The 19,603-nt window shown below is 51.0% G+C and overlaps 1 protein-coding gene across 2 annotated transcripts; it reads left to right on the forward strand.

The window, feature by feature from the left end:
• Positions 1–483: 483 nt before the first annotated feature.
• apip (APAF1 interacting protein) lies at positions 484–17,639 on the forward strand. Of its 2 annotated transcripts, none has more exons than XM_056608198.1 (8): positions 484–613; positions 2,501–2,587; positions 6,345–6,445; positions 7,407–7,455; positions 10,156–10,273; positions 12,334–12,469; positions 14,368–14,535; positions 14,850–17,639. In XM_056608198.1, the coding sequence occupies exons 2-8, from the start codon at positions 2,504–2,506 to the stop codon at positions 14,947–14,949; spliced, it is 756 nt and encodes a 251-aa protein (XP_056464173.1). In that variant the 5' UTR covers positions 484–613; positions 2,501–2,503; the 3' UTR covers positions 14,950–17,639. The 2 variants fall into 2 exon arrangements, with proteins under 2 accessions (XP_056464173.1, XP_056464174.1); XM_056608199.1 differs by having other exon boundaries at positions 552–613; positions 2,468–2,587.
• Positions 17,640–19,603: the final 1,964 nt, after the last annotated feature.

Raw genomic sequence — 19,603 nt, forward strand, 5'->3', positions numbered from 1 at the left:
GTATGTATGTATGTATGTATCTATGTATGTATGTATGTATGTATGTGTGTGTGTGTGTGTGTGTGTGTGTGTGTGTGTGTGTGTGTGTGTGTGTGTGTGTGTGTGTGTGTGTGTGTGTGTGTGTGTGTGTGTGTGTGTATGTATGTATGTATGTATGTATGTATGTATGTATGTATGTATGTATGTATGTATGTATGTACTTCCACTATGGCACCCATTGCCCTGCTGTCCATCCCTGGAAGGAGGGATCCCCCACTCTGAAGGAGGGATCCCCCACTCTGCGTTCCTCCTCTAGATTTCTTCCTTGCTAATTAAGGAAGGTTTTTCCTGCCCTCTGGGGGTTAGTGTCAGGGGGTTGTCATAAACATATGCCCTGTTAAGCCCTTTGAGACTGCACCTGTGATTAAGGACTATACAAATGCAAATGTATTGAATCGAATCGAATTTAATTGAATTGCCCCTACTACGAGCAGTGGGTTGTGGAGTGGTGCAGTGAGCCCCCAGAGGGGGGCGGCACTGAGCCCCTCGTTTCCCTAACCAGCAGCAGAACAAGAAGAAAAGAAGAAGAGGCGCTAGCTGCTGAAAGCTCTGAGGAAAGTTATCGCACATTCAGGTAAGAGCTCTGAGGTTAATGTGTTTAAATGTGTTTAAGTGGGTTTTAATGTGATTTAATACAGATAAACCTTTAAAGTACAAACAGTTCCCCAAACCAGCGGGGTAAAAGGTTATGACCAAATCGGGAAACGGTTCGTTCTCTTCCGTTGGTCGAGTGTCTTTACGGATAAGGAGAAAGTAAAGAGAGTGAAAGTTCAGCTGAGCACCAAACACTATCACTAATCATGAATCACTATAAACTATTACTTATTACTAATCACCAAACACTGTTACGACACTAAATGCATGAACTCTGGTGTGTGTGTTATAGGTGATGTTGTGTCTGTGAGTGTAACTCTGGTGTGTGTGTTGTAGGTGATGTCGTCTCTGTGTGTGTATCTCTGGTGTGTGTGTTATAGGTGATATCGTCTCTGCGTGTCTAACTGGTGTGTGTGTGATGTTGTGTGTGTGTGCTGTAGGTGATGTCGTCTGTGTGTGTGTGTGTGTGTGTCTGTGTGTGTGTGTGTGTGTTGTAGTTGATGGCATCTGTGTGTGTGTGTGTGTGTGTCAGTGTGTGTTGTAGGTGATGGCGTCTGTGTGTGTGTGTGTGTGTGTGTGTGTGTGTGTGTGTGTGTGTGTGTGTGTGTGTGTGTGTGTGTGTGTGTGTGTTGTAGGTGATGTTGTCTCTGTGTGTGTCTGTGTGTGTGTGTTGTAGCTGATGTCGTCTGTGTGTGTGTGTGTGTTGTAGGTGATGTCGTCTGTGTGTGTGTGTTGTAGGTGATGTTGTGTGTGTGTGTGTGTGTGTGTGTTGTAGCTGATGTCGTCTCTGTGTGTGTGTTGTAGGTGATGTTGTCTCTGTGTGTGTCTGTGTGTGTGTGTTGTAGCTGATGTCGTCTGTGTGTGTGTGTGTGTTGTAGCTGATGTCGTCTCTGTGTGTGTGTGTGTTGTAGGTGATGTTGTGTCTGTGTGTGTGTTGTAGCTGATGTCGTCTGTGTGTGTGTGTGTGTGTTGTAGCTGATGTCGTCTCTCTCTGTGTGTGTGTGTGTGTGTGTGTTGTAGCTGATGTCGTCTCTCTGTGTGTGTGTGTGTGTGTGTTGTAGCTGATGTCGTCTCTCTGTGTGTGTGTGTGTGTGTTGTAGCTGATGTCGTCTCTCTCTGTGTGTGTGTGTTGTAGCTGATGTCGTCTCTCTCTGTGTGTGTGTGTGTGTTGTAGCTGATGTCGTCTCTGTGTGTGTGTGTGTGTGTTGTAGCTGATGTCGTCTCTCTGTGTGTGTGTGTTGTAGCTGATGTCGTCTCTGTGTGTGTGTGTGTGTGTGTGTGTTGTAGCTGATGTCGTCTCTCTCTGTGTGTGTGTGTGTTGTAGCTGATGTCGTCTCTGTGTGTGTGTGTGTGTGTGTGTGTGTTGTAGCTGATGTCGTCTCTCTGTGTGTGTGTGTGTGTGTGTGTGTGTTGTAGCTGATGTCGTCTGTGTGTGTGTGTGTGTGTGTGTGTGTGTGTGTGTGTGTGTGTGTGTGTGTGTGTTGTAGCTGATGTCGTCTCTCTGTGTGTGTGTGTGTGTTGTAGCTGATGTCGTCTCTCTGTGTGTGTGTGTGTGTGTGTTGTAGCTGATGTCGTCTCTCTCTGTGTGTGTGTGTGTTGTAGCTGATGTCGTCTCTCTCTGTGTGTGTGTGTGTGTTGTAGCTGATGCCGTCTCTCTCTGTGTGTGTGTGTGTGTTGTAGCTGATGTCGTCTCTCTGTGTGTGTGTGTGTGTTGTAGCTGATGTCGTCTCTGTGTGTGTGTGTGTGTGTGTGTTGTAGCTGATGTCGTCTCTGTGTGTGTGTGTGTGTGTGTGTGTTGTAGCTGATGTCGTCTCTGTGTGTGTGTGTGTTGTAGCTGATGTCGTCTCTCTGTGTGTGTGTGTTGTAGGTGATGTCGTCTCTTTGTGGCCCGGGGGAGGGCGGTCTGCTGGCTGGCTTCACTCTGGAGGCGGTTACTGAGCGCACCAAACAGACGGTAGGTCCTCGGTACTCTCCCCCCCTCTCCTCAGACTGGGACCCCTGGTCGCGCTGCTGGAGCATGCTCTGGCTTTAATCCAGAACCAGTACAACCACAGGTCTTCCTTTAGTGAGGCCTGGTGGTTAATTAAGCAGTATCACACGAGAGGGGTCGCGCTGTACTGAATATCAGCCTGGCTGTGATGGGTCGTAGGTACGAGGCCGAGTGTCCAAGAGAATCACAGCCGGGCTGATATGCAGCTCTACGGCTCCACCTCGGGGATGATGAGGTTGATACAACAGTTCTACAAGCACCATTTAACAGTAATAAGCAACAACAGATTAGGATTAGCATTTTGTTTATTTAATGATTTATTTGGATCCGCCAACACTAATAGATCCGCAACCTGACTTGGACTGAACTGTAGCCAAGCAACACATAAACACACTAGCTTGCTACTTTGTATAGGTCTCCGCGTTACGTTAGGTTACGTTACGTTCCCTTCGTCCTCTTCTGACGACCATTCGGAATTCAACTCAAATGTTATGTCTGGAAACATGTTCATCTTTGCTGTGCACAGTTAGTTGCAATCTACGCTATATAAAGACTGTTAATAACATTAACGGTTATAACAGCTGTAAAACGGAGTGAACATGTATAGTTGATAGTCCGGTGCTGTTATACTATATCAACACTCATGGAATGCCTCTTGTCCAATCACCTTGTCGGAACTAATTGGTTAAAGCAGGTTAACCATCAGCCTGATGGTTAAAGCAGGTTATCCATCAGCCTGATGGTTAAAGCAGGTTAACTATCAACCCGATGGTTAAAGCAGGTTAACCATCAGCCCGATGGTTAAAGCAGGTTAACCATCAGCCTGATGGTTAAAGCAGGTTAACCATCAGCCTGATGGTTAAAGCAGGTTAACTATCAGCCCGATGGTTAAAGCAGGTTAACCATCAGCCCGATGGTTAAAGCAGGTTAACCATCAGCCTGATGGTTAAGGCAGGTTAACTATCAGCCCGATGGTTAAAGCAGGTTAACCATCAGCCTGATGGTTAAAGCAGGTTAACTATCAGCCCGATGGTTAAAGCAGGTTAACTATCAGCCCGATGGTTAAAGCAGGTTATCCATCAGCCTGATGGTTAAAGCAGGTTAACTATCAGCCCGATGGTTAAAGCAGGTTAACTATCAGCCTGATGGTTAAAGCAGGTTATCCATCAGCCCGATGGTTAAAGCTGGTTAACTATCAGCCCGATGGTTAAAGCAGGTGAACTCAGAGGTTGTGAATAGTTAGCTGACAGCTGTGCGGCCCCAGGCCTGGTGAGGTTCACGAGGCAGTGAATCAATCTCCTCTGCTGCAGGAATGTGGGCCTCGCTACAATGGAAGGTTAACCATCAGCCTGATGGTTAAAGCAGGTTAACCATCAGCCCGATGGTTAAAGCAGGTTAACTATCAGCCCGATGGTTAAAGCAGGTTAACTATCAGCCCGATGGTTAAAGCTGGTTAACTATCAGCCTGATGGTTAAAGCAGGTGAACTCAGAGGTTGTGAATAGTTAGCTGACAGCTGTGCGGCCCCAGGCCTGGTGAGGTTCACGAGGCAGTGAATCAATCTCCTCTGCTGCAGGAATGTGGGCCTCGCTCCAATGGAAGCTGTTGATCTAAACTGCTGAAGAGATATTTACTATGTTTGTCAGAGGACTAATTTATCTCGGTTAAGATCTTGGCATGTCTTGTGAGAAGCACTTATTTAAGTAAATTATCATCCAAGATTTGGTCGACGATTTCACATAGCATATTTTATGGATTAGTCAATGAATGATTGGATTTATCTATAACTAATCTTATTAACGGAGCACTAATCTGAGTTTGTGAATTTTGACAAGATAGTAAAACTATCTGACATCATTATTGACATAACATTGAATAAATAAGAAGGCCCTCCCAGAGTCCTTCACATCTCTGGTGATCTAGTTAGATTAACCCAACATGTTAATGACCTAATATCTATTAGTCAGCTGGGGTCAGGTCTCTTCTCCGTTGGCCCCCTGTGTTGATCCCTCCTCCTGTAGAGAGTGATGATGGCCCAGCTCTGGTGTCTGAGGACCTCCTGGTAGCACTGGTGCCGGAGACACAGACACCCTGTAGCGTTCTGTTGTGTTTGGCAGCCAACCACTCAAGAGGGTATCATCATTTAAAGTCAAACGTGATTCTTTTCTGCATTTTGGGACTTTTGAGGGAAAAAGCCATTTCAAAACAACTAACTATTGTACCTCCCCAAATCTATTTACATGAAATTGAACCATAATGGATGTTCTAAAAACGGATTGTATGATGGTAATATCATTTGTTAGTACGGGTTGGATAGCGGTTGTGGGTGTAAGGGTACCATTGATTCTGTTCCAGCGTCAGGCCTCCTGTGCTCTGCTAGTGCCCGTTGGTTCTGCAGGTTAGTCCTGATACTGGTTCTGTGGCGCTGTGGGGCGGAGCGTGCACGAGGCTGCCTCGCTCTGAGGTCACGTGCACACTGCCTCTCAGAGCTGTGGGGCGGAGCATGCACGAGGCTGCCTCGCTCTGAGGTCACGTGCACACTGCCTCTCAGAGCTGTGGGGCGGAGCATGCACGAGGCTGCCTCGCTCTGAGGTCACGTGCACACTGCCTCTCAGAGCTGTGGGGCGGAGCGTGCACGAGACTGCCTCGCTCTGAGGTCACGTGCACACTGCCTCTCAGAGCTGTGGGGCGGAGCGTGCACGAGGCTGCCTTGCTCTGAGGTCACGTGCACACTGCCTCTCAGAGCTGTGGGGCGGAGCGTGCACGAGGCTGCCTCGCTCTGAGGTCACGTGCACACTGCCTCTCAGAGCTGTGGGGCGGAGCGTGCACGAGGCTGCCTTGCTCTGAGGTCACGTGCACACTGCCTCTCAGAGCTTTGGGGCGGAGCGTGCACGAGGCTGCCTCGCTCTGAGGTCACGTGCACACTGCCTCTCAGAGCTGTGGGGCGGAGCGTGCACGAGGCTGCCTCGCTCTGAGGTCACGTGCACACTGCCTCTCGGAGCCTCGCCCTGACCAGGGGCACACGGCCACATGTGGCCCCCTCATGGGGGCCAGGGGTAGGACCAGTGACCCAGACCAGTGGACCCAGATCAGTGACTCAGACCAGTGGACCCAGACCAGTGGACCCAGACCAGTGAATCAGACCAGTGGACTCAGACCAGTGAACCCAGACCAGTGGACTCAGACCAGTGGACCCAGAGCAGTGGACCCAGACCAGTGACTCAGACCAGTGACTCAGACCAGTGGACCCAGACCAGTGGACCCAGACCAGTGGACCCAGACCAGTGACTCAGACCAGTGACTCAGACCAGTGACTCAGACCAGTGGACCCAGACCAGTGGACCCAGACCAGTGAATCAGACCAGTGGACTCAGACCAGTGGACCCAGACCAGTGGACCCAGACCAGTGGACCCAGACCAGTGGACCCAGACCCCAGGGGTTCAGACCGAGCAGGTCCACCAGCCCTTCTCTCTCCTCTCCTGTCTGTCTGTAACCCGTCTGTCTGGGTATCCTGTCTAGAACACGCTCCTGTCTGTCTGTAACCCGTCTGTCTGGGTATCCTGTCTAGAACACGTTCCTTTCCTCGTGTGTGTGTGTGTGTGTGTGTGTGTGTGTGTGTGTGTGTGTGTGTGTGTGTGTGTGTGTGTGTGTGTGTGTGTGTGTGTGTGTGTGTGTGTGTGTGTGTGTGTGTGTGTGTGTGTGTGTGTGCGCGTGCGCGCAGGACCGGGAGCACCCCCGCCTGCTCATCCCGGAGCTGTGCCGTCTCTTCTACCAGCTGGGCTGGGTGACGGGGACGGGGGGCGGGGTCAGCGTCAGACACAGGTGGGTCCAACCCCCCCTCCTCAGTTCAGTTCAGGTTCAGCCGGGTAGCTCCATCGTCTCTGCTGGTTTATGTCGCTTTATTTACTTCCATTGCTGCGTTGCACGCCCCTCAGGCTACACATTTTAATTAGATATTAGGAAACAGAAAACCTTTTGCACGCAACTGAAGTGACTGGTTAATACGTACCCAGAGTTCAGTTCTAAATACTGAAGCACTCGCTCTCTTAACTGAAGAAGCTTCTGCATCTTCTGAAAGCCGTTCAATGGCAACACGGATATCATCTAACGACAATAGATGAAGCTTCATTAAGCCCAAAGCGCGCAAAGCATTACCGCCAAGCACAACCCAAAAACCAAAGTGCCTCTGTCCTGACACGCCCGTGTGCTCCGGTCTTTAGACTCCGCTGTTGTGTTAATGGAAATGGATCTACATGCTGCTATTGGGGTCAGAGAAAGTTCCCAGGAACTGAATACCACAATCTGTCCTGGTGGAATGTACCATTATTCTTTAACATGTTCTGAACATCATTGTGTTCTTTTAATATTGCATCCTGTTTTAAAGGCCATGTGTATGTGAAACCAGGGTAGATACATGATTGGTGTGTTAACATCATGGCTGGGTCTGGACTTGGCTGCAGAACTCTGTGACCCAGCAGACGAGATGTTACCTTAATGACCCTCCGGCCGCCTCTGATGCTCCGTCCCAAATGAGAGTCGACAAACAAGCCCAACGCACCCAAACACATCCCGCTTTAAATTACATTAAATAAACTGTTATTTTATTGAATCTCTTAACCCTATTATGCTCATCATTTCTGTCTCAAAGGGCCAATCTACTTTATTACTCCCTAATACGCCCGGACACAGAGCCTGCCATCCCATAATCTGCTGTGCTTTATACATCGCGCCTCCCATAATAATCCCACATTAATATTCTTCTGGTCACCCCCCCTCTCTCCAGAGACCACATCTACATCGCCCCCTCAGGGGTCCAGAAGGAGAGGCTCCAGGTGAGCCCCCTACCAGTTACCAAGAGTTACAGACAGACGGACAGTAGTGGTACAGACTGACAGACAGTAGAGTTACAGACAGACGGACAGTAGAGTTACAGACTGACAGACAGTAGAGTTACAGACTGACAGACAGTAGTGTTACAGACTGACAGACAGTAGAGTTACAGACAGACGGACAGTAGAGTTACAGACTCACAGACAGTAGAGTTACAGACAGACGGACAGTAGAGTTACAGACTGACAGACAGTAGAGTTACAGACAGACGGACAGTAGAGTTACAGACAGACGGACAGTAGTGTTACAGACTCACAGACAGTGTTACAGACAGACGGACAGTAGAGTTACAGACTGACAGACAGTGTTACAGACAGACGGACAGTAGAGTTACAGACTGACAGACAGTAGAGTTACAGACAGACGGACAGTAGTGTTACAGACTCACAGACAGTGTTACAGACAGACGGACAGTAGAGTTACAGACTGACAGACAGTAGAGTTACAGACAGACGGACAGTAGTGTTACAGACTGACAGACAGTGTTACAGACAGACGGACAGTAGAGTTACAGACTGACAGACAGTAGAGTTACAGACAGACGGACAGTAGTGTTACAGACTGACGGACAGTAGAGTTACAGACTGACAGACAGTAGAGTTACAGACAGACGGACAGTAGAGTTACAGACTGACAGACAGTAGAGTTACAGACAGACGGACAGTAGTGGTACAGACTCACATACAGTGTTACAGACAGACGGACAGTAGTGTTACAGACTCACAGACAGTAGAGTTACAGACAGACGGACAGTAGAGTTACAGACTGACAGACAGTGTTACAGACAGACGGACAGTAGAGTTACAGACTGACAGACAGTAGAGTTACAGACAGACGGACAGTAGAGTTACAGACTGACAGACAGTAGAGTTACAGACAGACGGACAGTAGAGTTACAGACTGACAGACAGTAGAGTTACAGACAGACGGACAGTAGAGTTACAGACAGACGGAGAGTAGAGTTAAAGACAGACGGACAGTAGAGTTACAGACTGACGGACAGTGTTACAGACAGACGGACAGTAGAGTTACAGACTGACAGACAGTAGAGTTACAGACAGACGGACAGTAGTGTTACAGACGGACAGACAGTGTTACAGACAGACGGACAGTAGAGTTACAGACTGACAGACAGTAGAGTTACAGACTGACAGACAGTAGAGTTACAGAGGGACAGACAGTGTTACAGACAGACGGACAGTAGAGTTACAGACTGACAGACAGTAGAGTTACAGACAGACGGACAGTAGAGTTACAGACAGACGGACAGTAGAGTTACAGACTGACAGACAGTAGAGTTACAGACTGACAGACAGTAGAGTTACAGACTGACGGACAGTAGAGTTACAGACTGACAGACAGTAGAGTTACAGACTGACAGACAGTAGAGTTACAGACGGACAGTAGTGTTACAGACTGACAGAGTTACAGACAGACAAGAGTTAAAGAGGTTACAGACGGACAAAAGAGTTACAGAGTGACAGACAGAAGAGTGATAGAGAGAAGAGTGACAGACAGAAGAGTGACAGAGAGGAGAGTGACAGAGAGGAGAGTGACAGACAGAAGAGTGACAGACAGTAGAGTGACAGACAGTAGAGTGACAGACAGTAGAGTGACAGACAGAAGAGTGACAGAGGAGAGTGACAGACAGAAGAGTGACAGACAGTAGAGTGACAGACAGTAGAGTGACAGACAGAAGAGTGACAGACAGAAGAGTGACAGACAGAAGAGTGACAGACAGAAGAGTGACAGACAGAAGAGTGACAGACAGAAGAGTGACAGACAGTAGAGTGACAGACAGTAGAGTGACAGACAGTAGAGTGACAGACAGTAGAGTGACAGACAGTAGAGTGACAGACAGTAGAGTGACAGACAGTAGAGTGACAGACAGAAGAGTGACAGACAGAAGAGTGACAGAGAGAAGAGTGACAGAGAGAAGAGTGACCGACAGTAGAGTGACCGACAGTAGAGTGACCGACAGTAGAGTGACCGACAGTAGAGTGACCGACAGTAGAGTGACCGACAGTAGAGTGACCGACAGTAGAGTGACAGACAGTAGAGTGACCGACAGTAGAGTGACCGACAGTAGAGTGACCGACAGTAGAGTGACCGACAGTAGGGTGACCGACAGTAGAGTGACCGACAGTAGAGTGACCGACAGTAGAGTGACCGACAGTAGAGTGACCGACAGTAGAGTGACCGACAGTAGAGTGACCGACAGTAGAGTGACAGACAGTAGAGTGACCGACAGTAGAGTGACCGACAGTAGAGTGACAGAGCAGTGACAGACAGATTCGTTGAGCTGTAGATGAGTCTTCTCTCAGATCAACCTGCGCCGCTCACTGCTTTAGTTCACCGATGATCTAAATTCCCTAAACCGGCGGTTTGGCTGCAGGCGCTATGAGCGTCCCGCCCTCCGTGATTCGCACGGCGGATTTGCATACGAATACAGAAACTGTTTTACACTGCAGGTTTAAGCAGGCATCGTTTTGGAGCTCTATTGTAACGTGTGTGTGTGTGTGTGTGTGTGTGTGTGTGTGTGTGTGTGTGTGTGTGTGTGTGTGTGTGTGTGTGTGTGTGTGTGTGTGTGTGTGTGTGTGTGTGTGTGTGTGTGTGTGTGTGTGTGTGTGTGTGTGTGTCAGCCAGAGGACCTGTTTGTGTGCGACCTGGAGGAGAGGGAGGTCAGCAGTCCTCCTGACTGGAAGCAGCTGCAGAGGAGCCAGTGCACCCCCCTGTTTATGAACGCCTACACCATGAGAGGTGAGCCCCCCCCCCACACCGTGAGAGGTGAGCCCCCCCCCTACACCGTGAGAGGTGAGCCCCCCCCCTACACCATGAGAGGTGAGCCCCCCCCCTACACCGTGAGAGGTGAGCCCCCCCCCCTACACCATGAGAGGTGAGCCCCCCCCCCACACCGTGAGAGGTGAGCCCCCCCCCCTACACCGTGAGAGGTGAGCCCCCCCCCTACACCGTGAGAGGTGAGCCCCCCCCTACACCGTGAGAGGTGAGCCCCCCCCCCACACCGTGAGAGGTGAGCCCCCCCCCTACACCGTGAGAGGTGAGCCCCCCCCCTACACCGTGAGAGGTGAGCCCCCCCCCCCTACACCATGAGAGGTGAGCCCCCCCCCTACACCGTGAGAGGTGAGCCCCCCCCCTACACCGTGAGAGGTGAGCCCCCCCCTACACCATGAGAGGTGAGCCCCCCCCCTACACCATGAGAGGTGAGCCCCCCCCTACACCGTGAGAGGTGAGCCCCCCCCCTACACCGTGAGAGGTGAGCCCCCCCCTACACCATGAGAGGTGAGCCCCCCCCCTACACCGTGAGAGGTGAGCCCCCCCCTACACCATGAGAGGTGAGCCCCCCCCTACACCGTGAGAGGTGAGCCCCCCCCCTACACCGTGAGAGGTGAGCCCCCCCCTACACCATGAGAGGTGAGCCCCCCCCCTACACCGTGAGAGGTGAGCCCCCCCCTACACCGTGAGAGGTGAGCCCCCCCCCTACACCGTGAGAGGTGAGCCCCCCCCTACACCATGAGAGGTGAGCCCCCCCCCTACACCGTGAGAGGTGAGCCCCCCCCCCTACACCATGAGAGGTGAGCCCCCCCCTACACCATGAGAGGTGAGCCCCCCCCCCTACACCATGAGAGGTGAGCCCCCCCCCCTACACCATTAGAGGTGAGCCCCCCCCTACACCATGAGAGGTGAGGGCCCCCCTACACCATGAGAGGTGAGGGCCCCCCTACACCATGAGAGGTGAGCCCCCCCCTACACCATGAGAGGTGAGACCCCCCCTACACCATGAGAGGTGAGCCCCCCCCTACACCATGAGAGGTGAGGGCCCCCCTACACCGTGAGAGGTGAGCCCCCCCCTACACCGTGAGAGGTGAGGGCCCCCCTACACCGTGAGAGGTGAGCCCCCCCCCTACACCGTGAGAGGTGAGCCCCCCCCTACACCATGAGAGGTGAGCCCCCCCCCTACACCATGAGAGGTGAGCCCCCCCCCTACACCTTGAGAGGTGAGCCCCCCCCCTACACCATGAGAGGTGAGCCCCCCCCTACACCATGAGAGGTGAGCCCCCCCCTACACCATGAGAGGTGAGCCCCCCCCCTACACCATGAGAGGTGAGCCTGGACGAGATGTTGACCTTAATGATCCTCCGGCCGCCTCTGATGCTCCGTCCCAAATGAGAGTCGACAAACAAGCACAACGCACCCAAACACATCCCGCTTTAATGACATTAAATAAACTGTTATTTTAAAGGTTCCCTGGGCAAGACAGGCAGCAGCACAATGAACCACAGTCACAGACCCGCAGTCACAGACCCGCAGTCACAGACCCGCAGTCACAGACCCGCAGTCACAGACCCGTAGTCACAGACCCGCAGTCACAGACCAGTAGTCACAGACCCGCAGTCACAGACCCGCAGTCACAGACCCGCAGTCACAGACCAGTAGTCACAGACCCGCAGTCACAGACCCGCAGTCACAGACCCGCAGTCACAGACCCGCAGTCACAGACCAACACACAGCAAATAGCGCTAAAATAAAGCTAATCAATTCACACTGCATCAATCTTAAAATACCCTTTTCTGTAACCGGGAAACAAAAACCTATTCAAAACACTGACATCTTAGAGAGTCTAGCTCAATTCTCTTCATTTTCAACTTGAGAGGTGAGGCCAACCCCCCCCCCCCCCACCATGAGAGGGGAGCGTGAGCTGATAGTGTGATGAGAGATGCTGCTGGGTGTTTAGTCTGAAGGACCAGTGAATGTCCTAGGCGGTCTCAGTCGATTCATGCCCCCCCTCCCGCTGCGTACAGGGGCGGGGGCTGTGATCCACACCCACTCCAAGGCCGCCGTCATGGCAACGCTGCTGTGTCCTGGCAGGGAGTTCAGGATCACGCACCAGGAGATGATCAAGGGCATTCGGAGGGGGACCTCGGGCTACAACTACAGGTAGGTGGTCCGAGAACAACGTCTCTGGGCTCCACTGGTAGACTGGTACAAAGCTGGTTCAGTGTCTCAGAGCTGGCTCAGTGTCTTAGAGCTGGTGACTGGTACAGGGCTGGTTCAGTGTCTCAGAGCTGGTTCAGTGTCTCAGAGCTGGTTCAGTGTCTCAGCTGGTTCAGTGTCTCAGCTGGTTCAGTGTCTCAGCTGGTTCAGTGTCTCAGCTGGTTCAGTGTCTCAGCTGGTTCAGTGTCTCAGCTGGTTCAGTGTCTCAGCTGGTTCAGTGTCTCAGAGCTGGTTCAGTGTCTCAGCTGGTTCAGTGTCTCAGCTGGTTCAGTGTCTCAGAGCTGGTTCAGTGTCTCAGAGCTGGTTCAGTGTCTCAGAGCTGGTTCAGTGTCTCAGAGCTGGTTCAGTGTCTCAGAGCTGGTTCAGTGTCTCAGCTGGTTCAGTGTATCAGAGCTGGTTCAGTGTCTCAGAGCTGGTTCAGTGTCTCAGAGCTGGTTCAGTGTCTCAGAGCTGTTTCAGTGTCTCAGCTGGTTCAGTGTCTCAGAGCTGGTTCAGTGTCTCAGCTGGTTCAGTGTCTCAGCTGGTTCAGTGTCTCAGAGCTGGTTCAGTGTCTCAGCTGGTTCAGTGTCTCAGAGCTGGTTCAGTGTCTCAGAGCTGGTTCAGTGTCTCAGAGCTGGTTCAGTGTCTCAGAGCTGGTTCAGTGTCTCAGCTGGTTCAGTGTCTCAGCTGGTTCAGTGTCTCAGAGCTGGTTCAGTGTCTCAGCTGGTTCAGTGTCTCAGAGCTGGTTCAGTGTCTCAGCTGGTTCAGTGTCTCAGAGCTGGTTCAGTGTCTCAGAGCTGGTTCAGTGTCTCAGCTGGTTCAGTGTCTCAGCTGGTTCAGTGTCTCAGAGCTGGTTCAGTGTCTCAGCTGGTTCAGTGTCTCAGAGCTGGTTCAGTGTCTCAGCTGGTTCAGTGTCTCAGCTGGTTCAGTGTCTCAGAGCTGGTTCAGTGTCTCAGCTGGTTCAGTGTCTCAGCTGGTTCAGTGTCTCAGCTGGTTCAGTGTCTCAGCTGGTTCAGTGTCTCAGCTGGTTCAGTGTCTCAGAGCTGGTTCAGTGTCTCAGAGCTGGTTCAGTGTCTCAGAGCTGGTTCAGTGTCTCAGAGCTGGTTCAGTTCTCACGGCCTCTGGGAGGGTTGGATTGTGTTGACTCACAGCTTCGCTACACCCTGTTTCTCGGCTGCTTCTTCAAGGAGGAAATCGTCATCAGGCGTATTCCAAACCTGTTAACTAGTAGGGAGACAGAGCTGCCCTTGGCCTGGCTTCAGTTAGTGACTGGTGCAGGACTGGTGTTTGAAGCTTCATGACTAACAGAATACGCTCCCATAAATGGAGCTACTAGTTTTTACTTTGTTCTTGGAATGAAGCTACCAGGACACCCTGGTGGTGAGTTGTATTATGACCCCCCCCCCCCCCCCCCCCCCCCCCCCCAGCTACCAGGACACCCTGGTGGTGAGTTGTATTATGACCCCCCCCCCCCCCCCCAGCTACCAGGACACCCTGGTGGTGAGTTGTATTACCACCCCCCCAGCTACCAGGACACCCTGGTGGTGAGTTGTATTATGACCTCCCCCCCCCCCCCCCCCAGCTACCAGGACACCCTGGTGGTGAGTTGTATTATGACCTCCCCCCCCCCCCCACCCCCCCAGCTACCAGGACACCCTGGTGGTGAGTTGTATTATAACCCCCCCCCCCACCCCCCCCAGCTACCAAGACACCCTGGTGGTGAGTTGTATTATGACCTCCACCCCCCCCCCCCCCAGCTACCAGGACACCCTGGTGGTGAGTTGTATTATGACCTCCCCCCCAGCTACCAGGACACCCTGGTGGTGAGTTGTATTATGACCTCCCCCCCCCCCCCTCCCCAGCTACCAGGACACTCTGGTGGTGCCGATCATCGAGAACACGCCGGAGGAGAGGGACCTGAAGGAGCGCATGGCGCGCGCCATGGAAGATTACCCAGAATCCTGTGCGGTCCTGGTTCGGCGCCACGGAGTCTACGTGTGGGGCGAGACGTGGGAGAAGACCAAGACCATGTGAGCCCTTTAGAGCTATTGAGCCTGGGGTCGTTGGGGGACTGAAAGGGTCTTTGGGGGTCTGTGGGGGTCTGTTGGGGTCTCTGAAGGTCTATAAGGTCTGTGGAGGTCTTTAAGGTCTGTGGAGGTCTATAAGGTCTGTGGGGGTCTGTTGGGGTCTCTGAAGGTCTGTGGAGGTCTATAAGGTCTATAAGGTCTTTGGAGGTCTGATAAGGTCTGGAGGTCTGTGAGCTTGTTCTGTTGAGGTCTGTTGGTGGGTTCAAGGTGTCCTCTTCTGTGTCCTGGTTTAAACCGTTTCTGCTTGTGTTCCCCAGGTGCGAGTGCTACGACTACCTGTTCGACCTGGCCGCCCAGATGAGGCGCTGTGGGCTGGACCCCGCGGCCACGCCCACAGGAGAGGAGGGCATCGTCTGACCTCAGCGCCCCAATGAGCAGCAGCCGTGGACTGAGAGCAGCCAATCAGGGACCACCAGAGGCCGTGTGATGCCTGGGCTGACAGGGGGTCCGCCGGTGGACGCTGGGGTCTTACGGGTCTCATCAGTCTTGTTTGGGTTTTGGACGCACGCCCTCGAAGCAGCTGAGCTGTGGAAGAGCCCCTGAGGACTGAGTGAGGCCCTCGGACCGGACGCTGTTCAGATCCAGGTCAGCGCCGTACGATCAGAGCGGGTTGGAGTCGGGGGTCAGAGGAATAGAAATAAAGGTTGATTCATACTATGACATGTTGTGTGTGTGACTTGACCTTTAACCTTTCCTGAATTGACGAGTTCTTGTGTAGTTTGGAAGTCATTTTGTTGTTCATGCAGTCATGACATGTTCATTACTCACATTAACATTTTGGTTACCCTTTAGTTTTATGGTGAAGTTGGTCACACTAGGCTTTTATCAATAAAGCTAAATCAGGAGTTATGGGTTGACTAATCAATTGATTAATTAAGAGTTTTGAAGCTAGGATTAGTCCACATGACAACAGTGTGTTGGTTTCTATTTGGGTGAGGTTGTGTTGTTGAACAGACCGGAGGGCAAGTTAGAGAGTGGGTAATGACGTACGTTCTGCTAAACTTGTTAGTTCACGTAAACTAAGTGTTCCTGATGGATGATAACCCCCACCCTGTTAGTCCAACCCTAGCCCCACCCTAACTCTTAATGTTAGTCTAACCCCACCCCAACCCTAACTGTTTAAACAGCCAGATGGTGGTGGTTGCTATAGGGAAGTAGGTTACAGTGCTTCAGCCCCCAGGCTCCATGTGACGCCCTTCTAACTATTATAACACCTCCTCTTCTAGCTCCTCCTCCTCTAGCTTCCCTCCTCTAGCTCCGCCCCTTCTAGCTCCTCCTCTTCTAGCTCCTCCTCTTCTAGCTCCTCCTATTCTAACATGTCCTCTTATGCCTCCTCAAGGAGCTAGAAGAGAAACATGCCTTTGTAAAATGGTGTGTTCCTCAGAGCATGTGTGTTTACGTTCCTGAGACTAATAAATCAGTGAAAGATGCAGAGCAGCTAAAGTGCTGTGGTGGTTCCTGTAAATCAATAAATTATATTCCGATTGTATTAAAGTGTTTGGCTGGCTTATCTTCGGAGGAAAAAAATAGGCTAATTTCTGAACCATATTTTTAAGGATATTGATTAAAGTGTAAACGTGTTTTGTGATTTTTAGGCACAGTAAAAGCTTTGTGACAGGCCAAATGGAGATATAAATTAACATTATTGACATTCAAACACTAGCAATCTTAGAAGTGTCAGCGACGTCACACGTGGAGCCCTGGAGCGTATTCCCAGCGCTCTGGTGGTGATGCTCCTCAGGGTGTAGTGAAGCTAATGTCACAGGACTGCTCCTGTAGGGACAGAAGAATGGAAGGACTGAATGCAGTATTCAGATCAGCGTGTAGGAATACAGCTCATAGACGGTCCAACATGAGGCGTGTTGATGGAGATCACCGCTCCATACAGACTGGGAGGACTGGGAGGGACTGGGAACACCACAACAGGTACCACCATTAGCTACAGGGACCAGTCCCCTGGGGCCAGCGGCTGTGGACTTGATCATAAAATCAGGGAATTAAAATGCATTCTGTTTCAATTGGACGAGCCGTCGACTCCCTGTGGCGACAAGGCTGAAGTTGGATCCAACTGAAAACTCGATGTGTACGTATTATATTTATATCTTTGTGTATTTAATATGTATATTTTAGCAAAACCTTTTTATTTCAAATACGTATTTTGCCATTTTCAGATACCTGATGTAAAAACTCTTGTGATACAGCCGGTTTGTGTGGCGTTTACCAGCATGCCTCAGTACGTTCAGATTGTATTATTAATGTTTGGCCTTCCTCTGGTGAAGGTCTTCCTATCCTGAAGGTCTTCCTCTCTAGACATGAAGGTCTTTCTCTTCCTCTGGTGAAGGTCTTCCTCTGCTGAAGGTCTTCCTCTCTAGACGTGAAGGTCTTCCTCTTCCTCTGGTAATGGTCTTCCTCTTATTGCGTTATTTCTGGCAGAAAGTGGTCCAATCCTTGGTCGCTATTAACTCACTTTATTTGTTAAAGTAGGCATGTTTCGGTATGGTAACTATGAAGCTTAAGGTAGGGAATTGTATCTAACGCGTGTGAGGGACAATACCGTGAGCTTCAAGCCCCGGGCTTAAGCCCGGTTCTCTCCGCGGTTACCTATAGTCTCTGCCCTCTCCACTTCGAATCACGCGCTATTGCCCGTCCAGTGGGCGTGGCCTATGTGAAGTGGGCGTGGCCTAGCCTCGGCTTCCTCACCTGTCTTAGGTGCTGCCTTCTGTGGATGGAGTAGCTATTGCAGCCTTCAGTACGGTCCTGCTCCCCTTGTGGCTATGTACAGTATTTACGGCTTATATGTTCGGTCCTGCTTCCTAATGGCTATCTGGGGGCAGCTTATGTGCTTAAAATACGTAACACTCTGGTGAAGGTCTTCCGCTCTAGACGTGGAGGTCTTCCTCTCTAGACGTGGAGGTCTTCCTCTCTAGACGTGAAGGTCTTCCTCTCTAGACGTGAAGGTCTTCCTCTCTAGACGTGGAGGTCTTCCGCTCTAGACGTGGAGGTCTTCCTCTCTAGACGTGAAGGTCTTCCTCTCTAGACGTGAAGGTCTTCCTCTAGACGTGGAGGTCTTCCTCTCTAGACGTGAAGGTCTTCCTCTCTAGACGTGAAGGTCTTCCTCTCTAGACGTGAAGGTCTTCCACTCTAGACGTGGAGGTCTTCCGCTCTAGACGTGGAGGTCTTCCTCTCTAGACGTGGAGGTCTTCTGCTCTAGACGTGGAGGTCTTCCTCTCTAGACGTGAAGGTCTTCCTCTCTAGACGCGAAGGTCTTCTACAGCGTACCTGCAGACCGACCGGGATCCTCTCTAATAAGAACATGGAGCTGGGCTTCTGCTGCTGCTGTTGACCAATGGGCTGATCTGTTGACCAATGGGCTGATCTGTTGACCAATGGGCTGATCTGTTGACCAATGGGATGATCTGTTGACCAATGGGATGATCTGTTGACCAATGGGCTGATCTGTTGACCAATGGGCTGATCTGTTGACCAATGGGATGATCTGTTGACCAATGGGCTGATCTGTTGACCAATGGGCTGATCTGTTGACCAATGGGCTGATCTGTTGACCAATGGGATGATCTGTTGACCAATGGGCTGATCTGATGACCAATGGGCTGATCTGTTGACAAATGGGATGATCTGTTGACCAATGGGCTGATCTGTTGACCAATGGGATAATGTGTTGACCAATGGGCTGATCTGATGACCAATGGGCTGATCTGTTGACCAATGGGCTGATCTGATGACCAATGGGCTGATCTGATGACCAATAGGCTGATCTGTTGACCTGCTGTGTAGAAAGCTGCTTGTTGAGTGATGCTGATAATAAGATTCATATTCCTCAGGGTGTTCACAGACGAGAATGAATTGTGTGAATTGTACGAAGACATATTTGATCCAAAAATGACATCCAGTGGATGCCTCATGAATCACATGACCCCTTTCTCATCATGGAGACTGGCTTTGTAGCCATTGCTGATCACCATTTAAAGTAGAAACACTGACTTAACACAAACACAGAAAGATAAATGTACTGCTACAAATATTGGTGGTAAACTGTTTGTTTGCCTTGTATTAATTATTCAAATCTGCTACCATTGCTGGTCTGCCAACCTGGCGCCTCCTGTTCCGTGTTCCTCTTTCTTAGCGTTCAACATGACGGTTCCCTTTGTCTTTATAAATCTTTGTTGAGTGGAGTCTGCAGCCAGCCCGCTCTAATAAATATTCAGAGTATATTTAGTGTAGCCTAGATTCTGTAGCCGAGCCCCTCTGAGCCCGTTAGCGTAGCACGCTACATGGGCCTCAGCTGACACCCCTCAGCTGCCAGCGCTGGGAGCCCCACGCTGGCATTCAGAAGGCCCAAGGCAAATTCAATGGATTCAGGGAGGGTGACAACCAATTCACTGAATGGATTTGCAAGGGGACTTAGCCTCTCCTTGGCACGGGCCTCAGCATGTCAGTTCAGTTCACAGAGCTAGCGCACACACGCCGCCGCCGCAGCTGTTGCCGTCGGAGTTCTGCTAACACAGCTCACCATGAACAGCACATGCAGTAACCGGCGTGATGGGATTGGATGTTCTGGATATGACCGCACACATCATCTAGTTAGAGTTATGGTTATTATAACCCTCTGGATCAACTGGTGGGGAGCAGAAGAGACAACACAGGCTGCTGCTGTTCCAGTGGATTGAGGTAATTCATACTTAATGTGAAGTTTAATCAAATCATTTAAAGCGGCCGTAGGTAGAATTGAGCTGAATGGAGAGCAGATTCTACACACTGAAGTGTTCACCAACCTGTGGCAGAGCTGTGAGTGTGATAACGCTCTGTGGATGAGAAGATTAACCCTGAACCAATCAGGGAAGACATGCCCTGATTGGTCGGAGATGAGGCGGGAGTGGCCTAAACGGTCTGATCTAGAGAGGGGCACAGCCCACTAACTAAGACCGGATACTCACAGACCAGGGCTCCCACTAATGGCTTACGGTGACTAGGACATTTATTGCAAATTACA

The sequence above is a fragment of the Gadus chalcogrammus genome, chromosome 14 (assembly GCF_026213295.1).
Source record: "Gadus chalcogrammus isolate NIFS_2021 chromosome 14, NIFS_Gcha_1.0, whole genome shotgun sequence".
Classification (NCBI taxonomy): domain Eukaryota; kingdom Metazoa; phylum Chordata; class Actinopteri; order Gadiformes; family Gadidae; genus Gadus; species Gadus chalcogrammus.

Bases quoted from the DNA above. Each gene is read 5' to 3' on its own strand.
- apip (XM_056608198.1), top strand. From the start codon at position 2,504: ATGTCGTCTCTTTGTGGCCCGGGGGAGGGCGGTCTGCTGGCTGGCTTC. The intron at 7,456-10,155 runs GTGAGCCCCCTA...TGTGTGTGTCAG, and splicing joins TCCAGAAGGAGAGGCTCCAG to CCAGAGGACCTGTTTGTGTG. The intron at 12,470-14,367 runs GTAGGTGGTCCG...CCCCCTCCCCAG, and splicing joins ACCTCGGGCTACAACTACAG to CTACCAGGACACTCTGGTGG.